The sequence below is a fragment of the Cryptomeria japonica genome, chromosome 10 (assembly GCF_030272615.1).
Source record: "Cryptomeria japonica chromosome 10, Sugi_1.0, whole genome shotgun sequence".
In the NCBI taxonomy this organism is placed as follows: Eukaryota; Viridiplantae; Streptophyta; class Pinopsida; order Cupressales; family Cupressaceae; genus Cryptomeria; species Cryptomeria japonica.
The window spans coordinates 460,749,317-460,773,699 of record NC_081414.1 but is presented as its reverse complement, the minus strand read 5'-3'; the positions used below and the strand labels follow the sequence as shown (position 1 = coordinate 460,773,699).

General features: G+C 36.0%; 1 protein-coding gene across 2 annotated transcripts in view; it reads left to right on the top strand.

Annotated features, from left to right (window-relative positions):
- Window positions 1–24,383, top strand: part of LOC131067516 (uncharacterized) — a 195,141-nt gene that overhangs the window by 132,335 nt on the left and 38,423 nt on the right. For both annotated transcript variants that reach the window (XM_058002548.2, XM_058002547.2), the window contains exons 15-19: window positions 7,683–7,856; window positions 8,020–8,082; window positions 8,178–8,294; window positions 8,442–8,525; window positions 8,635–8,682. In XM_058002548.2, coding sequence (XP_057858531.2) covers window positions 7,683–7,856; window positions 8,020–8,082; window positions 8,178–8,294; window positions 8,442–8,525; window positions 8,635–8,682 — 486 coding nt within the window. The remainder of the gene's footprint in view (window positions 1–7,682; window positions 7,857–8,019; window positions 8,083–8,177; window positions 8,295–8,441; window positions 8,526–8,634; window positions 8,683–24,383) is intronic.

Below are 24,383 nucleotides of genomic sequence, written 5' to 3'. Positions count from 1 at the left end.
CCTTTGATTTGTCCGAACAACATTAGGGGTTTCCTTATTCAAGAGAGGATAGGACACTCGACATTCTATTCTGTGTTGACTGAACGAAGAGCGTACTTTTCCTACGTCAACACGTAGATTTGTGCCTAGTTTTCTACTTCTCTTCCAAAAGAAGAGAAAATATACTTATTGTTGAAATTTTTTAACATTTGGAAAAATAGCCGATATGGCAATTTTGGATGACATTTGCGCTGTAAGCTTGAAACCAATGCTTGATGAACCAACCTTGAAGGATCCTATTATCTCTCAAAATCAATAGCAGAGATCATAGTAAAGCTATTTTGAAAAGGGGTTTGGGTTCGAAGAACCGGTACGCCGGTACGACAAAATTTTGAAAAGGGGTTTGGGTTCGTTAGTACAAAAACATGTAAATGTTTTATATATACATATATATATTTTAATATTTGTTCAGCCTATAAGCATGAATTAAGATTAGCATGTCACATAGCATAATATAAACAACAAAACAAACATAAACTTGTAATCATAGCATCATGATCATACCATAATAGCATCATATACATCAAGTTTAATATCAAAATGACAAAGTATTCAAGTATCCCTATCTCAATAGTAGGTTTCAACTGGGTATATCTCATATCTTGCCCTGCAACTCACACTCAGAAACTGGGCTCCTTGTTTCGTAGAACAACAATTGCTTAGATTTTCTCTTGCTCTAGCCAAACATGTTATGCAATCTTGTACTGATATATCTCTCCAACATTGAACTAAACCATATAATGTTCCACTAGCATTATATTTGGTTTTTCCAACACCGAAATGCTTATTTGTAGGGATGTAAGCTTTCTCAGACATATTTGACAAAAGGTTGCTGGTTGTGTTCTCGAAAGCATCTCTACATTTAGTAATATCCATCGTGTTCACCAAGAGAATTCTTTTAGTATCTAGTCTTGAAATGAAATTAGAATTGTGATAGTGCATGAAACAGTCATCCAACCATATTTTCCCACCTATGTCGTTGGGGCAAAGGTCGTGAAGGGTTTTATTTGCTTCCACTACACATTTTGAGCATCTATCTGCTGATATAGTTCCAGTGCACTGGAGTAGACCATAGACCTTACTGGGAGATTGGCATGGGAAGAAGTGTTAAACCCTGAATTTCTAGGTGCATTAAGATACATATCGTTCATAACTAGGTTTAAGTTTGTGGAATAGGTTCTGCCATTGGTGAAAGTTGAGGAATCATTGCATGTGTACCATGCGTAGATACACATGACTGATGGAAAATTTTGTACAAACAGCAAAAAGAGGATGAACCACCTAGGCGGAATTGAAAAAAAATTAAATTTGGCATAAAAAATCACTTTTTGGGTCACCTAGATGCCTGGGTTCGCTTTGGGTCTGTGGTTCTCTTTGGTTCGACTTGGGTTCACCTGGGTTCGACCCAGGGCGAACCACCTCTGGGTTTTAAGAACCCTGGTCAAACCCAGTCGAATCAGGCCCTGAACCACGAACTAGTTCGAACCAGAACCCGAACCAAGGGGGTCCAAAGGAGAACCCGATAACTCAGTAGTAAAGTATCCATGGATAAATGATAACCAAAAACATTCAAATTAAGCATCTGGTGAGAAATATTTCGATATTACCTTGGGGTTTATTGATATCTTGTACTAGGACACGAGTCCCTTCCATTGCCTCTAGGAAAGATCTTATTTATTTACAAGTACAATTTAATTATTTTTAAAATAGTCAACAATATAAATTGAGAAAGTGCAATAAATTGAGAAACTTACTTGAGATAAAAGTTTGATCACAAGAGCTTGGAGGTATGGTGATGTATGGCTATTGAGGTACAACCAAGCACGAGCATCTTTCCTATGCTTGTCATGTAGTGCGGAAGAACTATTACCATTGGAGGCTACAAAATCAAAAAAATCACTTGTAATTAAATCCTCCATTTCACAATTGTGGAACAATTTCGTAGGTGCCTACACCCATCATTGACTTTTGTATTTTTGTATGGTGGCACTCTTGTTGGCATAGCAAGAATTTCATCACTATAAATTTGAGGAGTCAATACAAATGCAAGAAGATGTAGTGTGGTGGTCATTTTGTTCCATTGCTCAACAGAAATTGTTTGCACCTCTTTGTAGAAAGTTTCTTTAGATTCTTGCTCTTTTTCATTGATGATGAGTTTCATTCTCTTAATCATTGAGTCAATACCATTGTATACTTCTCCCATAAATGGCTTATCCATGTCAATAAAACATATCATATTCATGATGGGCTTAGTGAAACTAAGAAGATATTCCTTTTATTCCCACCAAATGTCTTGGATCATCCGCTTTACATTTGTTGCCTTTTCAGTATTGGATTGGCTCTGTAGGGACCAACATTGTCTGATAACCATTCTAGCAAGTGGCTCCCACACCTTCACAAGTTGCCTCAAGATGATTGTGTTGGATGCAAATTAGGTCTAAGCACCTATTCAAAAATTAAAATTTAAAATTAAAATACAAAGAAGACATGCTTAAATTTAAAAAAAAATTAGTAATTATGAAAGTGAAATTTAGAATGTAAAAATTGAAGTGTTTCAATTATCTTTAGCAACTATAACTGTGAAAATGATCTAAAATTAGCCTGTGACATATGATGGTTTTTTTCGAACATCTCGATCTCTTCAGCCTCACCATAAATTTTCTTGATCCAACTTGTTTTCCTACCCAACTTATTTAGCATGAGGTTGAGAGAGTCAATAGCACAAGGTGTCCAAAATATGTGTTCAAACCTTGTCTCAATGAACATACCTACAACTCTACAATTCTTTGCATTGCCCATTATTACTTGGACCACATTTGAGTGCATTGTATAAAGATGTTAGCAATAAATTGTGCATCCTTCACTTGTCCCTCACAATCCACAACATTAATTGCCCCTTTAGGACACATTGCAATCACATTGATTAATGGCCAATTTTTGTCATCATTCCATCCATAAAAAATGATTGAAACCCTTGTTTGTTTATGAATTCATAATGAGAGCCAATGCATCGTCTATGCTTTTACCTCCATTGTTAGTTAGCTGTTGTACACCACTTCATAACTTGGCTTTGTGTACCCTTATGGAGCCTCATTTACTTTTCTAAACATATCCTGCCAATATGGTGATCATAAAACATTAAATGACAAATTGTTTGCATATAGACATATTGTGACAGTTTGATCTACAATCTCTTAGCATCATTCTTAAATGTTCTCTCTAATGGCCCCTTGCTCCTCTTCGCAATAATAGGTTCTTCAATTCTACCCAAAGATAGGTGGCTCTCTACTATGACACTATGAAAGTTACCATGAGATGGAGAAGTAGGGGGCCTCCTTGATCCCCTTCCTCTCCTCAAAGGATGGTTTGTGCCATTGCATCTACTTCTTCTTTCTCTCTAATATATTCTGCTATTTGTTGAAGTGGTAGCCCATTATCATCCTTTCCTAGACATGCTTCGATTCCTTGAAGGGGAATAACACATAAATGGGTTTTCACACGAATGTATGAGCTCAGTATACTTCACATTATAAAAATTGTATATCCAAAGAAATGTTCCACTCTGTTTTACATGTTCTATCACTTGAACATGTTTCAATAAAGGTAAATTAGGGTCGGTTTTGAAGGTGGGTCGATCAATAGAGCTAGTGTTGGTTGCCATTATGTTGTTAACAACAAGTTCAAAAGCTAATTATTAAAGAATAAATGTTAAATGTTTGATTTATTATCAAAAAGTAAATTATCATAATTATAAATTTATAATTCATATTTTTAGTAACATAAATAAATCTATAATATATTAATATGCAAACTTACAATATTATAATTTGATTTATATACATATTTATTAATATTTTTTAGTTTAATTAAATATCAAAATTAATTTATATTAATATAATTAGAATTGTAAATGTAATGGCACTTTTCTCTTAGAGTTAATTAAGTATTTGTGGTGGAATTAATATAATTGTTAATACTAGAGTTAACATAACTAGGGTGGCCCTACTATTCGAATGGGGTAATGTTGTCCAAAAGAGATATAAATAACAATGCCTTCCATGCATGTGATAATTTATAAGAATTCTAGAGTAAATGTCCGACATGGTAAATTGAATGACACAACCACATAAATCAATCATGTTATCACCAAATTCATATATCATATTCTCAATATCTTTATAATGAAGGGTTTCCTATAGTTATCTGAATTATGAGCACTTGGAATGGTCATTGTCAATTTGAGAAGGTTTTAGTGGTATTGGCCTTCATAGCCATGGCACATGTAGGAGGAACAAAGTGTACTACCTCGGTATACACAAATGCTAGTTCCATAGGAATGCAAATATTATTGATTAAATTAATAATCACAAAAGGAGATGATAGGCTCCTTAAGTAGAGAATACAAGATGATCTTTCCATAACAGAAATGATCGAGAATAGAAGCACGGAGGTCGAAAAGGAAACTAAACAACTAAGATAACCATTATAGGAACATTATATTATTATTTTAATAAGGAACAATACTTAAGTGCAAATACCCAAGCCCTGGCCAAGATAGTTCTTAGTGTTCACTGTACTCTAGGTTGGACACACATCGTGTGCCCCCTTCTCCAAGTGTCCATAGCCCACCAAGCCACTTTCTTCTTCTTCCTTGAGTAATCTCCATCAGTCCTTTTCAAGTCTCACGTGAATGCTTTATATAATGTGTGAAAGGGTTGTATCTAAACCACCACACCCTTTAGCAAGAGTTTCCTTTTAATAGTTTAATTATTCCTTTCCCTTGATAAAAGGTTTTTATTAATTTCTTATTTAACTAATCGATCATTATATTCTTTATTTTTATCTCTTTTTGATTCTACAATGTTATTTCATAACTTTATCTTCTCTTGGGGAAAAAGTCTCATAACAATAAATGTAAAATCATAAATGTTTAATAATACGTTTCAAATATTATATTAGTCACATTATTATATAAATATTAATTTAAGAACTATAAACCTAATCAAATTGTATGTACATCATATAATAATAATCTTGTTATTAAATTTAATAAACAATATGAAGAAAAAAATTCTGTAATATTAATTATTAATAGTTGAAAGCAAATGTAAAACTATAAAAATTAATTATTTATTATGAAATTTAAGCAAGGGTTTGTTTAAATTTTTATAAAACATTTCATTATTGAAACAAATTTAAAATTAAAAGCATAAGCAAAAGGTAGCAATTTTAATTCGAAATCATGAAAAAAAACCCTACTTGTTTTGCAAGTGGCAATTTTTTTGGGATGTTTTGTCTCTGTAAGCGGCAATATTTTTTCTCGTTTTCCCCAATTGTGTCGTTTTGCAATGCATTTACTTGCGTCCCTCATTGTGTTTTTTTCTCTACAACCTGTCGTTTTGCAATGCATGTACTTGTGTCCCTCACTGTGTTTTTTTCTCTACAACCTGTCGATGTTTGCATTTTCTATTCTACAACATATCGAACAAGAGCAATCAATTAAAAGTCGGGTTAGGCTTTTTTATTTGACCATTGAGAAGTGGATTTTTTTTTCCAAATATCATGCCAACACCCATAATTGTGCTAAAGTTGTCTTGGAAGCACCACATTGATGTCGCCAACATAGGGATTCAGCAAAAAATTATGGAAATGTTTCATGTTGGAAAAAGCCGAACCCCGTGTGATTCCATAGGGTTTTTGGGCTGTACCCGATTTTGATATATCTCGTACCTAGAATGGGTAGGTAAATCTATGTACTCAATGACTCAGTTGAAAAACTATGGAATGCAAATGAAGCAGCTTATTCTTGTTTTGTGGACTTCAAGAATCATCGGACATAGTTCCTAGGAGTAAGTATAACGAAGGATCTTGACATACCGTAATAGTATAGAGCAGTTTTTGATAAAAGTATATGAGCACTTTGAGTAAGAATTGAAGCTCAACCAGGCCTTTTAGAAAGCTTTATGAGTAACATTGGTGTTTATCAAGGATGGTCACTATCTCCTCTCCTATTTATCTTATATATTGACAAATAAGAAGAATGGTTAAAGATGCAAGGAGATAGTGTTCTTTTGAGAGAGTATGTTTTGAGGCTTCTTTTGTATGTTGATGATTTAATTTTGATATCAGGGTCTGTTCCATGGTGTTATGCAACTGAAAGAGAAAATAGAAGTACTATTTTGAAGGGGGCATCCTTGAAGAATTCACAGTACAAATATGTTGGGATAGACTTCAGCAAGAAGCATAGTTGGGGGAACTTGTAAAATTAAGAAAACAGGCATAGAAAAATAGAATTAGAGATGCTAAGATATGGGATTGGAAAACTTTTTGGATTCTATTCAGAATATTAGTATTTTGGTGGTGCTTTACGAGTCTGAATTGTGGGCTAGCAACACTTTAGAAATAAAATGGAGACGAATAGAGAGCATTCAAGAACATTTGTCCGCTAACAAATTCATAATAAAATCTTTGGTTCCTTCTGGGGTTCTTGTAGAAACAGGTACATTCTCTATTGAGATAATAGCTATGGTTTTCCTCTTAATATATCTGAAAATAATTGAACAAATGGAAGCCAATAGATGGCCTGAGGTTGTCACCAAAAAGTTTGAATGAGTGAAATAAATCTTGGATGAAACAAAACATGAAATTGATGAACAAACGAAACACAACTTGAATACATGTCCAATAATAGCAAAGAGATGAAGACATTTGTAATGGATAAATTCTGGTAGTCTATTTGGAAAATGACAACAGGGAGAAAGAGGAAATATTATCTTGATGAATTTAATCCCACAAATGATCACTTAGAGAGCAAAGATGCTCATGCCCCAATTGAGGATTTGCTCACATCATTTTCTATTTGAAACAAGTAGATGGAAGAGGCCATTCGGCCAAAAGGAGAATGGGAGGAAAGGATATGTGTTTTTTGAACCACTGGAGCAATTGAGTTAGAGAAATACTTTGTTTTAGTGTGTGAAGGTTATAGTGATGGTCGAGCCAAAAATGCAGCTATTTTAGCATGGTTTTTTTCTTTACAGGATCTATTCAAAAAGGAGAAGGTTGAGAAATAGGGGAGTTTCATCAAAATACTTAGTAGAACATTAGGAATGCAGAAAGCTAAAATGACTGGCTCAGCTGTCCCTTAGGCTGTCTTTGGTCTTGGGGACATTGAAAACCTATAATTCTATTTGATAAGAAGCAAATATGTATATTTATAGTGATAGTGCTCAAGTTTTGATAATATCCTTCACATGGTGTATGGGTATGATTTTTTCAACTGGCATATATTTTGTTAATAATAATAAAGGCTGAGCACTTTTGGTTTGTTTCGACTCAAGATGATGGTAATCATTATGATAGGTGTGCAGTGTAATATGTGTCATAAATAGCGTGGAAGTTACTTGTATGATATTCGTGTATCCCACCGTGACATTCCATGTGCTGTTTGATATTGTTGTTATATTTTTTATGCAGTGGGTGTATGAAATTTGGGTTGGTGTATTGTCTTGGCATAATTCTATATGGTGCTCTAAAATCTTGGCTTGTATATAGAAAGATATATTGATTTTTTCCTATTTTGGGCAAAAAATAATGATTTTTTATAAAGTTGAATAGTATTTATGGGAAATTTGTTACCTGTGCAGAGTATCAATCAACAGGATCTATCTAATGGGTGGCCAAAAGTAAGCAATTCCAGTAGGAATTGTGGAGAAAGTTCTAATGGGAAAGACCAACCAGGTTCTGAACATAGTGTTTCTAATGTGTCCATTACAGAAGCACAGCGCTGCATGTCACTATACTTTGCTCTCTGCACAAAGGTTTTGAATTTTCTTCTATCTGAAGCAAGAGTTGGCTAGGTTAGATGATGCATAGATGCAAATGGTTTATTACGTGTTTCCTATATGGGCTATAAATATTGAATGGAGTTTCTATGTAATTTTAGAAATATCGCTAAAGTTGGTATTTATTTTGTATATTCAGAAGCCTGCTCTTCTTCAGAAAGTTTTCAGTATGTATAAAAATGCGCCAAAGGCTGTAAAGCAGGTCACTTTCCCTTTTTTCCTTATTTAATTAGAATGTGTTTTGATTAGGGTTACTGGTATTAGTTTTCTGGGTTGCTGAAGCAATATATGATGCAGGCAGTTCAACGTCACATTCCTCTTCTAATACGCACCATAGTATTACCAGGACAATCATCAGAATTACTTCGAATTATATCTAATCCTCCTGCAGGGAGTGAGAGCCTTCTTATGCAGGTTTGTTTCACTTGCTTGCATGGTGCCCTATGTTTAATTTTGAAGTGTATGATGATTTGCTTTACTGCCTCTTTTTTTCCAATCTTTAAACGAGGCAAGGAACATCCAGCATTGTACATTAATTCAAAAATATTTGAGTTGTAGCAGGTATTGCAGATATTAACAGATGGGACCACTCCTTCACCTGATTTGATTGCAACAGTGAAGACATTACATGAGACCAAGTTGAAGGTAGCCTACATTGGATGCATTATGTTTTAGTATGGGAAATGGACAGCTCTATTGTTGATATCCATTCCGTCTCTCTTTTTTCTTTTAATTCTTTTTTTTTGTGTTTCAGGATGCAGGAATTCTGATTCCAATATTGTCATCATTGGCAAAAGATGAGGTTATTTCCCAAGCCATTTGGTTATTGCATTTGTACCCTCTGAAGTTTTGTTTGCGTTTTATTTTTTTTCCTTAATGACAACATGTTCTTAAAATCAATTTTAAAATATAAAATAAATTGCCAGAGATGCTTTTAAATTGTGAGTACTTTTTGTATTTTTGTAAACATCCTTTCTGTTTTATGGAAAATTGACATCACCTCATGTACCAAGTGTCTAGGGATGTTGTAAATAAACACTGCACTTTGGATTGTTAATTCTTTATCTAATGATTATTGCTATTGAAAGGTGGAAGACAAGTCATAACTAAAGAAAGGATTAGAACTGCATCTAAAGGGAGGGGGGAGTTATAATAGGATTCTTGGAGCTCATTTTTAGCATCCCTTACTGAAACTAGCTTTCTTCTTGATGATGGTTATCATGGTCAGAAGTGAACAAATTTCTGAAATTTGGAATTCTTTAGATATTCTACTTTTTTTGTCTTCACAAGGAGGAGTTCAGTTTTCTCCATTCATTCCTATACATGCCACACATTAAACATGTTTCATTTAAATTCCATGGTTATGCATGCTCTATGCAAGTTATCAAATTCTCTTTTTCTTGTCTATATGATTATCAAAAGTTAATAATTGCCTTTATGCCATTTGGATATTCTTGGAGTAACTATAATTTATTGAAGGAAAAATAATTGAATTTAGAACTTTAGATGTACGGGAAACTTTGCTGCTTGCTTCTGGTGGCAGCACATGAAGTAGATTTCTATTATGTCAAGAAAGCAAAGAACCCTATATCAACACACAAATGTAGAAGCCACTAAATACCTAGAAAATATAATGATGGTATATGTTGTTTTGGTGACTAAAAGGTCTTTTTTGTGATTCACTCTGTTATCAGGTTTGTCAAGAACCTTGGACAAACCCTTTTATTAGCACATAAATATAAAAACCGCTAAACACAATAAGATATAATGATGGTATATGTTGCCTTGATGACTAAAAGATTTTTTTTGTTAGTTGGCCAAGAACCTTGGACAAACTTGGATCGGTCTGAATCTTGTTTGGGCCTAGCCCCTTCCTAGCTGATTTGGACCAGCCTGTTATCTGGGCAAACTTGGATGGATCCCACAACAATTTTTATTTATTTAATCAATAGATTTGAAAAAGCCACAGAGTGAAAAAAATATACCTAACCCACCCTAAAAAGTGATTTTTAATTCACTTGCAATAAACATAATAATCATAAATACATTCCTTTTTCCTATTCCTTACTCACCCACAACTTCAGCTCTACTAATTGGCATATGGTTATAATTGTTTTTATGTTTATTTTTTTTAACAAGTAATGGTAGGCTAGGGTAACATTATTCTCTTTTCTGAATTTTTAACAAGTAATTGTAGTTACTAGGAAATGTGGCTACCAATATGGGGATGAGGATGGCAACACCAATCAAATTAGGGTATTGTTGATGTGTTTTTCATGCACAATGCAACGTAGAATAAAATAATAAGTATTCTATCCTCTTGAACAAAATCTTTCGAATTGCTAAAGTGCGTGATCAAATGGGATGACTCCAAGGTTCTGAATGTCAGGTCTTTACATGCTCTTGGATAGACTTAGTTGTTTGATGTGATATTGCTGGAGTAACAAGGTGGACTTATGCTGAATCTTGAATGCTTGAATGCCATTGGAACTTGATCATCCAATATTGCAATCTTGTGATGCTTTCTCTCCTAAACTAACTTGAATTGAAAAAAGGACGAAAGGATAAGGGTTTAGGAAGACTACTCTACTCCTAGGAATGTAAGAGGTAGTGAATGACTTGGTGAGACTCTACTAGACTTTGTTTTGACATCAATGAACAACTCCACAAAGCTTGTGCAATCTTCTAAGGTAAATAGATGATGTTCAAATTATCACCAACAACATGGACACCATCAAGGCTATGCATATCAATGTGTGAATAGCAATTGAAGTTAAGCATGAATAAGGATTCCAGTTGACCATGCAAGGCAACTTTACAATCAGCAAACTGCTAGTAGTATTGTTTTGCAAATTTCACCATCAATCATCCACAAGATATTTCATTCAATTAACCAACATTAAAACAAATGTGAAGACCATGCAACATGTTGAATCAACATACGAAATTCACCATAATTTCAATAAAAAACAATTTGTCTTTTGCAACAAGATCTTGGCAATAATCTTTGCCTTCTCTTCCTACTCTACTCTAACTATTTGCATGTTACCTTCTATTGGGTTCCTAACTACTAAGTATTCAGTGGAGCCTTATATAGTGCTCTCATTACAATGATTGTCTCAAATTGATTCACAATCAATGCCCAATATTACAAGATATAAACCCTAATTAGGGTTTGTTACACCCATTACAAAGCATTTAATGCTTGACCAATGATACAATTACATCTTATAGGACACATGTCCTCCATTGAATAATTGACCAATAGATGGTGAGGGTAGGTACATTGGAGTTTGTGCCCACATGTGGTATTTATCCGCCTCTTTGACTGAGCTAAGTGCAATGAATCTAGACACCATATATTGGATAAGTGATGACTGAGCGCCACCTTAGCTAGGTCATTGTAACTCATCACAAGTTATAAATGAATGAGGCATATCTCTTGATACTCAACATTATCCAAGCTCTTGTAGTGAAGAATGGGGTGATGGTGGGAGATCTTCCCAAATTGTGTCATCTTCTAACTTTGATTAACTCTTTTGAAACTATCTCCTATCTTGATCACTTCTGTCCTGGAGATTCCATCTTGCTATACTCGCAATGATCATTGGATTTCCGGAGGAAATCCAAGATTTTTCAAATTTTTTTCCTGGAGTGCTTGATCCTCCTTGTATAATATTGTCCTCTTCATGCAATGGAAACCCTTCATTCTAAGCCTGGAGTTTTCTTGTGCTCCCCTTGAGACTTGCATTGTAATGCTTTGTGTTTGATGACCCTATCCTTTTGTTGCCCTTGCCGCTTGCTCGTTCTTTATGCTTTGATTTGCCTGCTTGCATGTAAATGTGATGTTCCTTGCCTTGTTGACATTGTGATAACTTTGCTATAGGGCAGTGTTGCCTCAAGCCTCTTGCATCGAACCGTGCTTTAAGTCCTCTCTCATATGCAAAACAGACAGAACAGTATCAAACACACATGAAAATGAATGAAAATCCATCAATCCTCTTTCACAACTGCCACAATTCAAACCCTTGCTACCCTAGAAATGAAAGTTCAGGCCTGGAAACATGATGTGAAAGAGGCTTTTATGACTGAAAATCCTCCGAAACCTTAACCTGTAGTTGCACTATCATCAAATCCTATGTCGGATTCTTAATAAAAATGATCACAAACTCACTTCAGACCTGCAAATGAATATCTATGTCACTGGTAGTCTCAGATCTGCATTTAATTCTGCAAAATTATCCTTATTTTGTGTGAATTAATAAGGGTCTGCTGTTCTGATTTGTGAATCCGCTGAACCCTTGCTTGTCCTGTTTGATCAAATCATTGTCCTTGCTGGTAAGTTCGCTATCTTGGAGGAAAATTTGTTGAATCTTATGCTGATGAAAATTGCGATGACTTGAAGAAGACGCAAGTTTGCTCTGCTTTGCTTGATCACCTGATAAAGATCACTGCTTTGTGTGCATCACTGATCGAGTTTGCTATTTTTGCAGACACAAACAATGTTCAATCATCAATGAATACTTCACCTTATGCTTGAATAGAATCGTTGTGGTTATCAATGGTGATCAACTTGCTTTGTTTGCTAGCCTTAGATGCAAGTTCGCTGAATGCTGATAAGCTTGCCTTAGTGCTTGAATGGAATCACTGTCACCATCCAAATTGATCAAAATTGCAGCCCACAAGAGCTAATTCGCACTATCAATGTATGTTGATCAAATGCAATGATCAACATTGCCCTTATAATCATTTGAGGGGGTGCGCTTCTTCATATCAAGGCTGACTTGCTTCTCATTTAATATTTTGCAATTTCGTTTTTAAAGGATGAAGGCTGACTTGCTTTCATCAATTCAAATTTGAATTAAAACGTCTCCTTGTCATGTGGGTCCCTTGTCATAGATGGGAGCAAAAACATTCATGTCTTCCTTCTCTAAGTCATGTATGATGAGGTTTGTGCCTTTGGATGGGCATTGGAAGTGCTAAGATGAAAGGTCGTGCCTTGGAGAGGGTGAAGGAAGTGGCATGGCAAAGTTCACACCTAAGAGAGGGCAAAGGAAGTTGTTTGTGGGAGGTCGCAGCTTCAGAAGAGCAAAGGAAGTTCACTTCTTTGCATGGGCAAAGGAAGTGTTGAGGTGGTGGATCGTGCTTCTAGACCATCAAAGGAAGTTCGCTTCTTTGGGACCTCAAAGGAAATGCTAAGGTCAATGCTTTAAGGAGCATTGACAACGATTAATCACTTGTTGATTGACTTCCCATTCCATTCTCTCCCTTTGCTTGCCATAGATCAACTCTTTTGATAATCTCTTAGAAGTGTTCTAGCGTGGTTGTGATCATCATCAAGGAAGGGAAATGTGAAAGTTCGCTGATTAAGGACCCCAAAGGAAGTTCGCTGATCGTGGGGGGCAAAGGAAATGCCTCAAAGGCATTAAGCTTGAGTTCGTTATCCTCCAAATCAAATGCAAAACACACAACATGCTCCTCCTTAATCAAATTTCAAGGTCTCTTTCCTTGATCGGGCTTCGATGAGGTCTAAGGGAGTGCATCTAAGGAAGATTGCAGCTTGAAGGGGGCAAAGGAAATGACTTCAAGATGACAATTTTGCTCACTTAAGCACCTACCCCTAAGCCTCTTCATGATTACTTTGACTTTAGCCCATCCTTCTTCCAAGCATTTACTCTCTCTAAAACAATTTGCTTTAGCTAAATTTAGCACTTCATCTCTAATTAAGCAAATAAAAGATGATCAAATGGAATGATCATCATGAAATCATTCATTTCCTAAGCCTTGAAATCTGTCTGACTTCTCTTCATCCTAAAGAGAGACTTGACTTGATTATCTCCTGGCCACCTAAGATACTATACCTCTTCCGAGTGAAAGGCTAATAGCTAAAGACCCTACAACTATCCCAGAAAGCAGAAAAAAGTGGGGGCCCCATTTGCATTGGGGCGATGTGTGAAAATGTCACAACAGGAACATAAGTAAATGAACAAGGATTTTACTATATATAAATAAAATTTTTAGAAATTGTGGGACGGGGATGGGGAGATGATCTATTTTCTAGTAATATAGTTTCTTGCTAACTATGCAAGAAATAGTAAATTAGGGTTTTTAATTGATTTTTTGATTTTTTTCTGTATTTGTTTATTTTGTTAAATGTGTAGATACAACTGTAGTCTAGAATGGATGGGAGTTCTAGCTTAGAGTGCCAAAGGTTGGATACAACTTTCAAGTTTGATCAATTTTCACCACTTTGGCAACATGACAATGATTGTGTGGCTTTCTGCTGGTGGGAGTTACCATAGGCATTATAATGTGTGCCAAAATGAGATGAGTTCTTATAACTAAGTGAAAGTCCACTTATGTGCAATTGCTGACCAAGGAATTTGAGATTGTGGTGAGTTGAGCAAAAATGGGCTGCCAAAAGGACAAATTCTTTCTTAAATCAAATAGCAAGAGAAAACAAATATTCCCTATTAGAAAGTAGATCAAAATCTCATCTGTTGGCCAAGAAAGGATTCTAGAAACCATATATCAGGTCATCCTCTACCACTACGACAGTCGTTGCTACACGTCCATTTGTTGTAACACTATCTTTTGAAGAAGATGATAGCCCCTTTCTTTCTCGCAAATAACTAAAGATGCAGAGCCAATAAAAAATGAATCGGACAATGTAGATGAGCACATTGTGGATTGTATATGCCAATGGGATTCCTAACTTCCTTTCAGTCTTGTTAGATCATCGCTACTAGTGGGAAATGGTGAGGGTAATAAATGATGCATCCGCAATGTATATAGGTCCTCACTATATAATGAAATGGATCACCTTATTGGCCAAGGAAAGGAATATTGCAGTCAATATATTGAAGTGAGGATGGAAAAAATTGCAAAAGTAGGTCCTTCCTTTTTCTTATTGTAATGTGTCCAAAAGGGTCAATTTTTTTGCAAGCAATTGATTATGAGGGGATGTCAAGGATACAAACTTCATTGCTAAGATACTCGTATAGTCCATTACGGTAGTGGGGACATAAAATGTTTTCACAGTCATAATAAACAACAATAAAAAATACTGAGCTACAAGGTTGTTGGTTGAGGCAAGATACAAGCACATATTTTGGACATTATCAGTTGTTCACTCATTTAGCTTGATGTGGAAGCTTGGCGCATAGATCAAGTGAATAAGTCAACTCAACACCGAGGCTTATGAGCTTCAAGTGTTTGTTAGTGATTTTGCTATGTTAGAAGCCATTTTCATGTACTTTTCTCTGTTTATTAATTTTCAATATTATACTTTTTAGTTTACTTGAGTTTAGATTATAATTACATTTTTTGTTCTGCTTCTTGCATCATCTAATTTTTTAATTTGTTATAATTTTTAAAACCATATTAGGTTGCTGGGTTTTGATTTACCTTACACATGATTATCTTCATATGGCTTGCGACAGTGTGAGAGATATTAAGTGGATGAAAAAAAAAGGGGTTTAATTAATTCAATTAAGGAAAAGACCCCTCAGAAACATTTTCCAAACAAATGCAAAAAAGCATAGTTGAACAGTGAAACAATATGATTAACCTGTTACATTTGCTAGCATTTTCTTTGACCTCCTACTGTTATAGCAGATAAAGACAATTTTTGTCTGGGAGGGTGCCACCATACAGAGACATTGAAGTTAGTGAACAGTATAAAGTGGCATTCACTAGATGTTTCCTTGAGCCAAATGCAAAGGATATAATTGTGGATGAGTTAAGAAGTGTTAATTTTTAATGACACACAACCTTAGTGCTCTTCAAGACAAGTAGGACACTCGTACATAGTGTTACCCCATTGCCAAGGGTCTATTTACTTGCACCCTGTTGCCATGAAAATTTCTATCACAAGAATGCATATTCAATTCTAAACTTTTCTTTTTAAATATAATATTAAATGTTCTATTGAATTTTTCTCAAATCTAAGCAAGGTGCAAGTTCATCTTTAGCTGAGTGGGAATGGGGTGCATACTCCTTTATCCTCTTAATTTAGAACAATTGTTTGCAGCAAAAACGACAAAGGGGTTGGTGTATGTTCATACCATCCCGTGCCTCTTTTCCCACAAGAAAGCCAAGTATAAGGAGAAGTGATGAAGCATTGGATGTAGTGTGTGAGTCCCAACTTGGATGCTTCTGTTGCAAACCTTTCCTTAGACATTTGAGGATGGGGTCACGAGATTACTACATAGATCTTGCATAGTGGAGCTAGTTGTAGTGGCAGTGGGGCTGCTTGTGGTCTTAACAAACTGACTGAGGACAATGTCTTAATAAAGAGCAATAATGATGCTATTGATTTGTATTGATTTTCCACATGCAATTATAGTTGTACCAGTATAAATCATTTTCATTTATCTTTAACCTGTACGATTTGACAGTTGATATCAAATTATCAATTATTAGTTCTGTTCTCAGTTCTGTACTTGTTTTTGTGGAAATTATGGTGAACCACTAAACTTAAAACTTGAACACAAACCCAAACAAACAACATGGGTAATTCTTAGGATCTCATAATATTTAATTTATGAAATGATGATGATGATGATAGGCTCCATTATATTAATGACTCAGAACATGATCCCTTTTTAGTGTAAAGAACCAAAATGAAAATACTGTCAAAAATTGAAGAGTACATGTTGTAGCAAGTGTTGTAAAGTATTGCACTCAAAGGACACCAAGCATTAAAAATTCACTATGGTAGCTGTTGGACACAAGCTAGGGAGGTGCTTGATGTTGTAGGTTCAAAAGAATGTAGGTAGTGACAATCGGACACGAATTTGAATTCCTGATTCCAAGAAAAATCTTATTGATCAAATAGATGTCATGTAGGAAAATGGAATGAGACATTATGATGGTGTTTTGAAAGAGAAGAAAAATATGTAAAATTAGATTATTCCTTTGATAAACTATCATATGCAATGACAAGTCATAATAGTTACGACCATGGATAGATTACCCCACGAGTTCTCGTCGAGTTTCCAAGTACTGACATATTTTTTAGCTGGGCGAGTACTCTCAAGTTTAACTTGTGAATCTCTGCAGACAAGTTCCAGAGGGAAAATTGTTGGATTTACAATGAAAACTCATCTGGTTCCACACAATTCTCGAGTAAGAAAATCACAACATGGAATTAAAATGTGCCTGGGTTAAAACACATTGGGGCAGGTTAAAATGAGGGTTAAAACGGGTCGAGGCAGGTCAAAACACGGATTGAAATGCATATTTCACAAGGATTTTTTCTATAAAAGTTTGAAATCCTGCACATTCTCCCCTCCAATAAACCCTGGTTTTTGCCAATTGTTTTACAAGTTTTTGCTGAGTCGAGTTTTTTTGGCTTGCTGAGTACTCTCAGAGTCTGAGTCTGCAAACTGTGGTTATGGCCGTCTATGACATGTACACAAAGGTGGAGACATATGGAAGGAGTCACAAGAATAAAAAGAGGGTATACAAAGTAAAAATTAATAATACACGTTTACTTTTAGGACTCACAATCAAATAATCAGACTACTGAGAGAGTAGAGATGTTAGAAATAATATTCCTACACTTAAAAATAAATATTCTTTCTGACCAGTACAACTCTAATGAACTACACGATTATAATTCTCCTTTAAATCAGTTTTAAACTCTTCAATCAAATTGCTCAACAACTTGATACGACAGCAGATTTTAAGTTTGCATTATCTTTTTAACATTCTAAGGTTTAATCAGGTCCCTTGTTAGCAATGATCTTTCATTGGTATGATTCTAGTCTAGTTAATGTTTGCAGCTTCTTTTTCCACCTTAAGTTATTTTGATGGTATTACACTTCTCTGCCATCGACTGATTTTGGTCATCTCTAGAATTCAATTTCTTTTTCTATTTCTGTTTGGTTTTCCACTTAATGCACATAGAGAGAGCCTGCTTTCATTTTCTCCTTATATGGCAGAATAGTGCCCATTAAAGAAATCTGCTGGTTGGAATTTAAAGCTTGCTGGCACCTTTACTTCTTGCTTATTATTATATCATTTTTTTTGCTTTGTGCTCTGTTATTATTATTTGTGATTGATGAAATAGAATTTAAACTAACTGAAAATTACTTTCTTTTTCATGCACAACACCCCACACTAGTGGCCATCTAATTGGTAGACAGAGTAATGGGCCTTTATGCTTTAGATTGATACACCGGCCAACAACCATAATTGTTTTCAAAGATAAAAGTAGTTGAACCAAAGATTCTAAAATAACATTAGTTCCATGGAGTTTCTTGGCAAGGGGATGTGGGGATGGGTTTCAGGGATGGGGAGACCAATGGCCTAAGTTGAGGGATGGCCGCACAGTGGCATTGGAATGTATATTGTACTTAAAACATTGTCATAGAAAAGATGTATAAGACTTACAAATGAAACTTTGGCAAACCAGTAAAACTTAGAAACTACTTAACTTTGAAATGAACATTAACAATTTAACATTACACAACGAAAATGCCGAATTTGAAATGTATATTATATTCAGGATTTCATAATGATTATTGCAATGAGTACAATGATGATTACAAATAGTCAATATAACAAAATGGATCAAAGTGAGGCATCTAATCATCCCCAAACTCATCACTAGAACTGCTTGACTCTACATTCTCACTCTTCTTGCTTCTCATCATCTCTCATGCACTTCACTTTCACTTTTTCACCTTGTACTTGCAACTCTCATTCTCACACTCACACTATCAGCTTCTTGTTGATTTGTTTTTGTAAGTTGAAAAGAGGATTTGAGAGTGTTATAAGGGCTTGTGGGGTTTAGGTGGGACCCACAGGTTATTAGGTTTTGGTCTTGGGTTTGAAATTGCGTTTTTGGTGATATTGTTGAGGGAGTGTCCTGGGCACCCCTGTGACTTTCGAGAGACTCCTACGAATCCCTTAGACATCTTGGGGGCGTTAGAGTGTGCCTAGTATCTTGAGGATGTATTTGATGTTGTGAAGGTGGTGGCAGTGTGGCAAGGGGACGTTTACCCTGAGTTCCCATGTCTCTGTCTCAAAAACGCGAGGTTATTTGTGGGGATGCATGCTTGTGGGACACTAAAATTAACTTTTCTTTTCCTCCTACCCATACTCCCTCAAGTGTAACACCTTGATGTCCTTATAAGGGCTTATATTTAGCAGATATGCAACAGTTCACATTGTTGCTTATTGATATTTATGATGGATTAAGTTTCTAGATATTGATATAGATTGTTGTTGCATATATCTTATTCACATAAAACAAATTCATATCTAAATATCTTTGCCAATTGATTTGATTAATATGCCATAGATTCTTGCTAATGCAAAAAATACAAAAATTTAGGGACGTGATTCCTTTATTATTGTAAGTTTGCATTGAACATTTCCATGAACCTTTATGTGATGTACCTTGACATGACTAGATGTTGCATTGTTGGATAAACTATTTTTTCTTCTTTTTTGAGTAAATATGGCCTGCAGGAGCACTCCCCTTCATTGAAACAAAGTTGCATGGACATAGATTCAGATATAATATGGGATATGGTTGGATACAACATTCATAAAAAAACACATGCATATATTTTGCACAATTTTCTAAATTATTGGTGGAATTTTTTATTACTTTAAAACAAGGTTGCCAGCAGACCAATACTAGCCCTGATACGAGACACTAGTACCTGCACTATCACATCTATTTTTGAAAAATAGGAGACGTGGGTACTTGGAGATACCTTTTTTTTACATTAAAACTTATATCTATACACGTAAAGTAACTCTACTTGATTAATCATTAATTAAGTCTCCCTTTGTTTTAAAAGTGTTTGAGTGGAGCTCTTGTCCTTTGTAAATAGAGGTGATAGGCTAAAACAATGCCCGATGTTCAAAAGAAATCCAATGAAGGCAACGGATTCAAATTGAGTTTGCAATCTAGATTGCATGATCAGTTCAATGCGACCTTCAACTAAACCATCATGAATGCCAAAGGATATTGCATAGAAGGAAACCTATAGCTATAGTTATCGCAATATGATCACAGTTAATCTCCTTGTGATAGTCCAACACTGAAGCTATTCTTCTTACCTATTGCTTGTCTTTACATTTACTATCCCACTATAGGTATTGGAATTGTTATCATCACTATCTCCATTATATACTTAGTGGTTAGGTACATTAGAAAGACAAAATGCTTGCATGTGGCTATCATTGTATGTAATGTCCCTTTTTGTAAATGCCCTAGTTTTTGCCCTAAAATCACAATTCCAAGTAAAACAAGAAATGGAATGGAGTTAGGGATATCATTTACCAACTTAAATTGCTGAACAAGATAGATCTTGGTTGAGATCCTACAATCATTAATTATTGAAAAAAATACAATACATAATATTAATTATTACTACTAGGTTTAGAGCACATATATTCACAACCATCTTAATCATATAATATTTATAATTTGTTATTTGGGGTTCAACCATAATGGCTCAGATAAGGAGACATGATAGGGTGCCCAAATCGACTCTCTACCCTAGGCCCAAGAGCGGTTATACTATCCCTCTTGGCCTCATGTGGCCTTATGTCATCCATCCTTCATGAGGTGGTGTACCTAGTGAGGACACTTGTATCTGCTCTCCCTACTTGTGCCACCTTATTTGCTGTCTATGATTGAGATCCCTTTGAATTCATTGCAATAATCAACCCTTGTTGAGGTTGGTGGGGAAGTCACAATAGGGTGTCTAGAGCATCCTTCCCTCCAAATCCCAAGGGTGTTGGAATTGTTTGCCGTTGCACCAAAAGCTCGAACTATCAACGCCCAATACAACGCCAGATTTAACTCGAGCTACGATAGGCAATTAAGCCATGTCATGAGTCCCCAAGCAAGTGTTGACTATCGAGTCAACAATCTCCCCCTTAGCACCGACTGAGCCTTCAACACCCAGTGAACGGAGACTTGAACCTGTAACCCAAGGCTCTGATACCAATTGTTGGAATTGTTTGCCGTTGCGCCAAAAGATTAAACTATCGATGCTTGATACAAACGCTAGATTTAACCCAACCCACGGGAGGCAGTTAAGCCATGTCATGAGTCCCCAAGGAGGTGCTGACCAACGAGTCAACAAAGGGTGGGACACTCCTTGCACCTCCTTGGCCTCATGGGATTATTAGTCACCACATGAGGTGGTGTGCCTAGAAGAGGACCTCATAACAGTTTCTCCCTCCTTTTACTCCTTTCCTAACCTCCTCATGGTTGGTTGCAGCAAATTGACAGACATAATTGAAATCTAGTCATTTAACATAATTGCCTATATCAATTTATTAAGGATTATTCATTGAATATATCATTACATATATATTATAGCCCATACATCAAGCATATATAACACACACATTTATGCATACCACAATTGAATAGTAATGCTACAGCCTGCAATAAACAATGACTTACTGATCTGATTGCTTATATATAAGCTAGGGGTCTATCTGCTCTTGTAGGTGCTGCTGCTTAATCGATCTACTCTCCTTCCTTTTTTTCCTTTCTCCTATTTGATGCCTCTTCTCCAATGGGAGACTCTCCTCTTATATCCGGTAAGGGACATGTAGGGGTGTGACTCTACCAAGGGTCCTTTTTGAAAGGAGATGTCTCTTCCAACTGATCACAGCCCTAAACAGTATTCAGTCAGCCCTGAAGAATCTATTTTTTGAATATTACTTAATTCCTTAGCGTAGTCTGCCATTGCACAATATTTATAATTTGCCATTAATTATTTATTCTCTTGGGCTTAGTCAGCCCTTTTCTAGTAACCATTTTTATTATTATTTCTATTCCTAATATTAGTCGGCCCAGGTTTGGCTGTTATTCAAGGCTTGCATTGTATATTTATTTAAATTTCTGTATTAGTCAACCTGCCACCCTTTGTTCCAGATGATCGCTGCCTTGTAAAAATTTGTGATGTCTTATAAATTAGACAAATTTTCTTGTTGATTAGAATAAGGATTATGTTTCTTCGGGGGCATGACATTGTAAGCTGAAAATATTCAATGCATGTCAAGAAAGAGTGCACAAACACCAAATTCTTCAAAAAAAAGAGCAGATCCATATTCATATTTCAATTTGGAAAGGAAAATGATAATTGCTTCATTGCTTCAGATTCATTTCCACCCCAAGCATTTACTAATATCTAAATTCTTAGCTAGGTGGTCTGATTGGGCAGAGCAATGCTTTGAAGTAATGTAATATTAGGTTTTTGTTTTGTTTTTTTTGGAATCTTCGGGAGTTGGTAGGAGACTGTGGTGGGATGTCCCCTGTAAGCAGGGACATCCAAGGGGTCAAGATGTGTCACCCTGCTACCTTGCTTTTAAAGCAATATAGACTCATAATTGCTACATAAATAATTATAAGTTGACTTAATAAACAAAAAAAATATAAAAACCAAGACCTATAATTATATCAACAAGAATGTCAGTTAAATCTGAATCATGTTCCTTTGGCTTCCAATTGGCTAAAGTGTGTTGAGTTTGCTTGATAAGACCCTATGTTGTATCATGTTCTTCTTTAAAGTCTTTCTCGTGCTCTTCTTTGGGTTCTTCCTTATGCCCTTATTTATATTTTCGGTATTATAACTCATACACACAACTGCATCCTTAATCTTATTGGTTTCTCATGCCATATAATACTGTGCAATGTCAGTTTGTTTCTCCTTACCAAAGTTTAATTTGTAAATCAATATTCTAATTTATGTTCTCTAAACAAGGATATCCAAAGTATCTGCTATGAGAGCCCAATTTTCATAATAACCATGTTCAATATGTTTCTTTTTAAGAAATCAGACTGTATTTTTAACCTCTTATCTAATAAGCCTACCTGTGGCTAAGTGAAATTCTTAAGCATGCATATATATTATAACAACAATACAGTAGTTATAAGTCAATAAACTAGCTACCCCTTTGATCCTAGATAACTATCACGTGTAATCAGTGAACCACGGGGACGCGTCCCCCCCCTTTTTGGGCGCGTCCCCCCATCAGAGATGTCTCGGGGACAGGGGGATGGGGACGCGACGTCCCCCGCCGTCCCGCCACCGCCACCCAAATGCCGCCGGGACGTGGAGACGTCCCCGCGTCTCCCAGGGAGACGTGGAGACTTCTGGGCGTCTCCGCGGGAGACGCCTGGGCGTCTCCCCGTCCCTCAAGAGACGTCCAGGCGTCTCTCGAGGGACGGGGAGACGCCCAGGCATCTCCCGCGTTCCCACGCGAAAAAAAGACAGTTTTTTATTTTTTTAAAGTTTTTTTATAACATGTGCTTTTTGGGGGGGGTTAAGGGGTAACCCTAATTGGACGTGGGCCCCACCCTACCCCCCAAAACAACACAAAAGCATGTTTATTTTGGATTTCACTCTCATTTTGGAAAACTGATTTTTTTTCCAGCAACTTGAAGAGGAGGAAATACTTGAAGAAGATTGATTGAAGGGGTGAGAAAAGTGAATGCAAGCGTGATAGGAGCTAGAAGAAGCAAGAAGAAGAGGAAGAAGAAGATTCTTCTACATTTTGGAGAGATTTTTCAAGCACAAGGTAGGGTTTTTCAACTTCTTCTTGTTTTTTTTTTGTTTTACTTTCTGATTTTCATTGTTCTATGTCATTTTTGGTTTTTTTTTTCCCTATTCATCTCAAGACTCAAAATGAGATTTGATGTTGAATCTTGAGGGCAAAATGATCCCTCAAGATTCAACATCAAATCTCATTTTGAGATGAATAGGAAAAAAATTTAAAAATATATTGTTAAACAAGGCTGATTTTATTTTTATTTTGTGAAATGCAGTGTCAATTTGAAAATTTCACAATGAGCTCCCAAGGCACGAGTGAAGATAACATGGAAATCCATTCTCATAGTGAGAATGATTCAGAATATGAACCTGAAAATGAGGGGGGTGACCATGGGGCTGATCCTCGAGCCCAATCTAGTTCTATGGCAAGTGCACCAGCTAGTACAGGTTGCCCTTCAGAGTTGTTGGCACCATATGCTAGGGGTCATTTTGATCCTAAGTCTCCTCTAAAACAGTTTGCTTCACAAATATCAGTACAAGGCACTGCATCACATTCAAGTGGGGGAACAAGGAAGTGGAAGTGCAATATTTGTGACAGAGAATGGTTCGGTAGCATTAGCAGGGTGAATGGACACTTTCTGTTTTGGAGAGGAAAAGGCGTGAAACATTGTAAGTTTTTGGAGGAACCCAAAAATATACAGTACAAAATTGAGTTTAACAGGCTTTGGGGGGTTCCAGATGACACAAATATTTCAATGCCTACTACTTTGTCTGCTAGGGCATCACTTCACGACAGCCAGAATGTGCCAGTGCCACATACTTCTCATGCTTCACAGGCGGGAGGAATGATGTTTGGATCTCCATCTACTTCCACTTCTACTGCTGCCAGGGTTGGGAAAGGTAGGTTGCATACACCACAGAGCAACCCCATTGCTGATATGTTTAATGTGCAGATGAGAGATGAGAT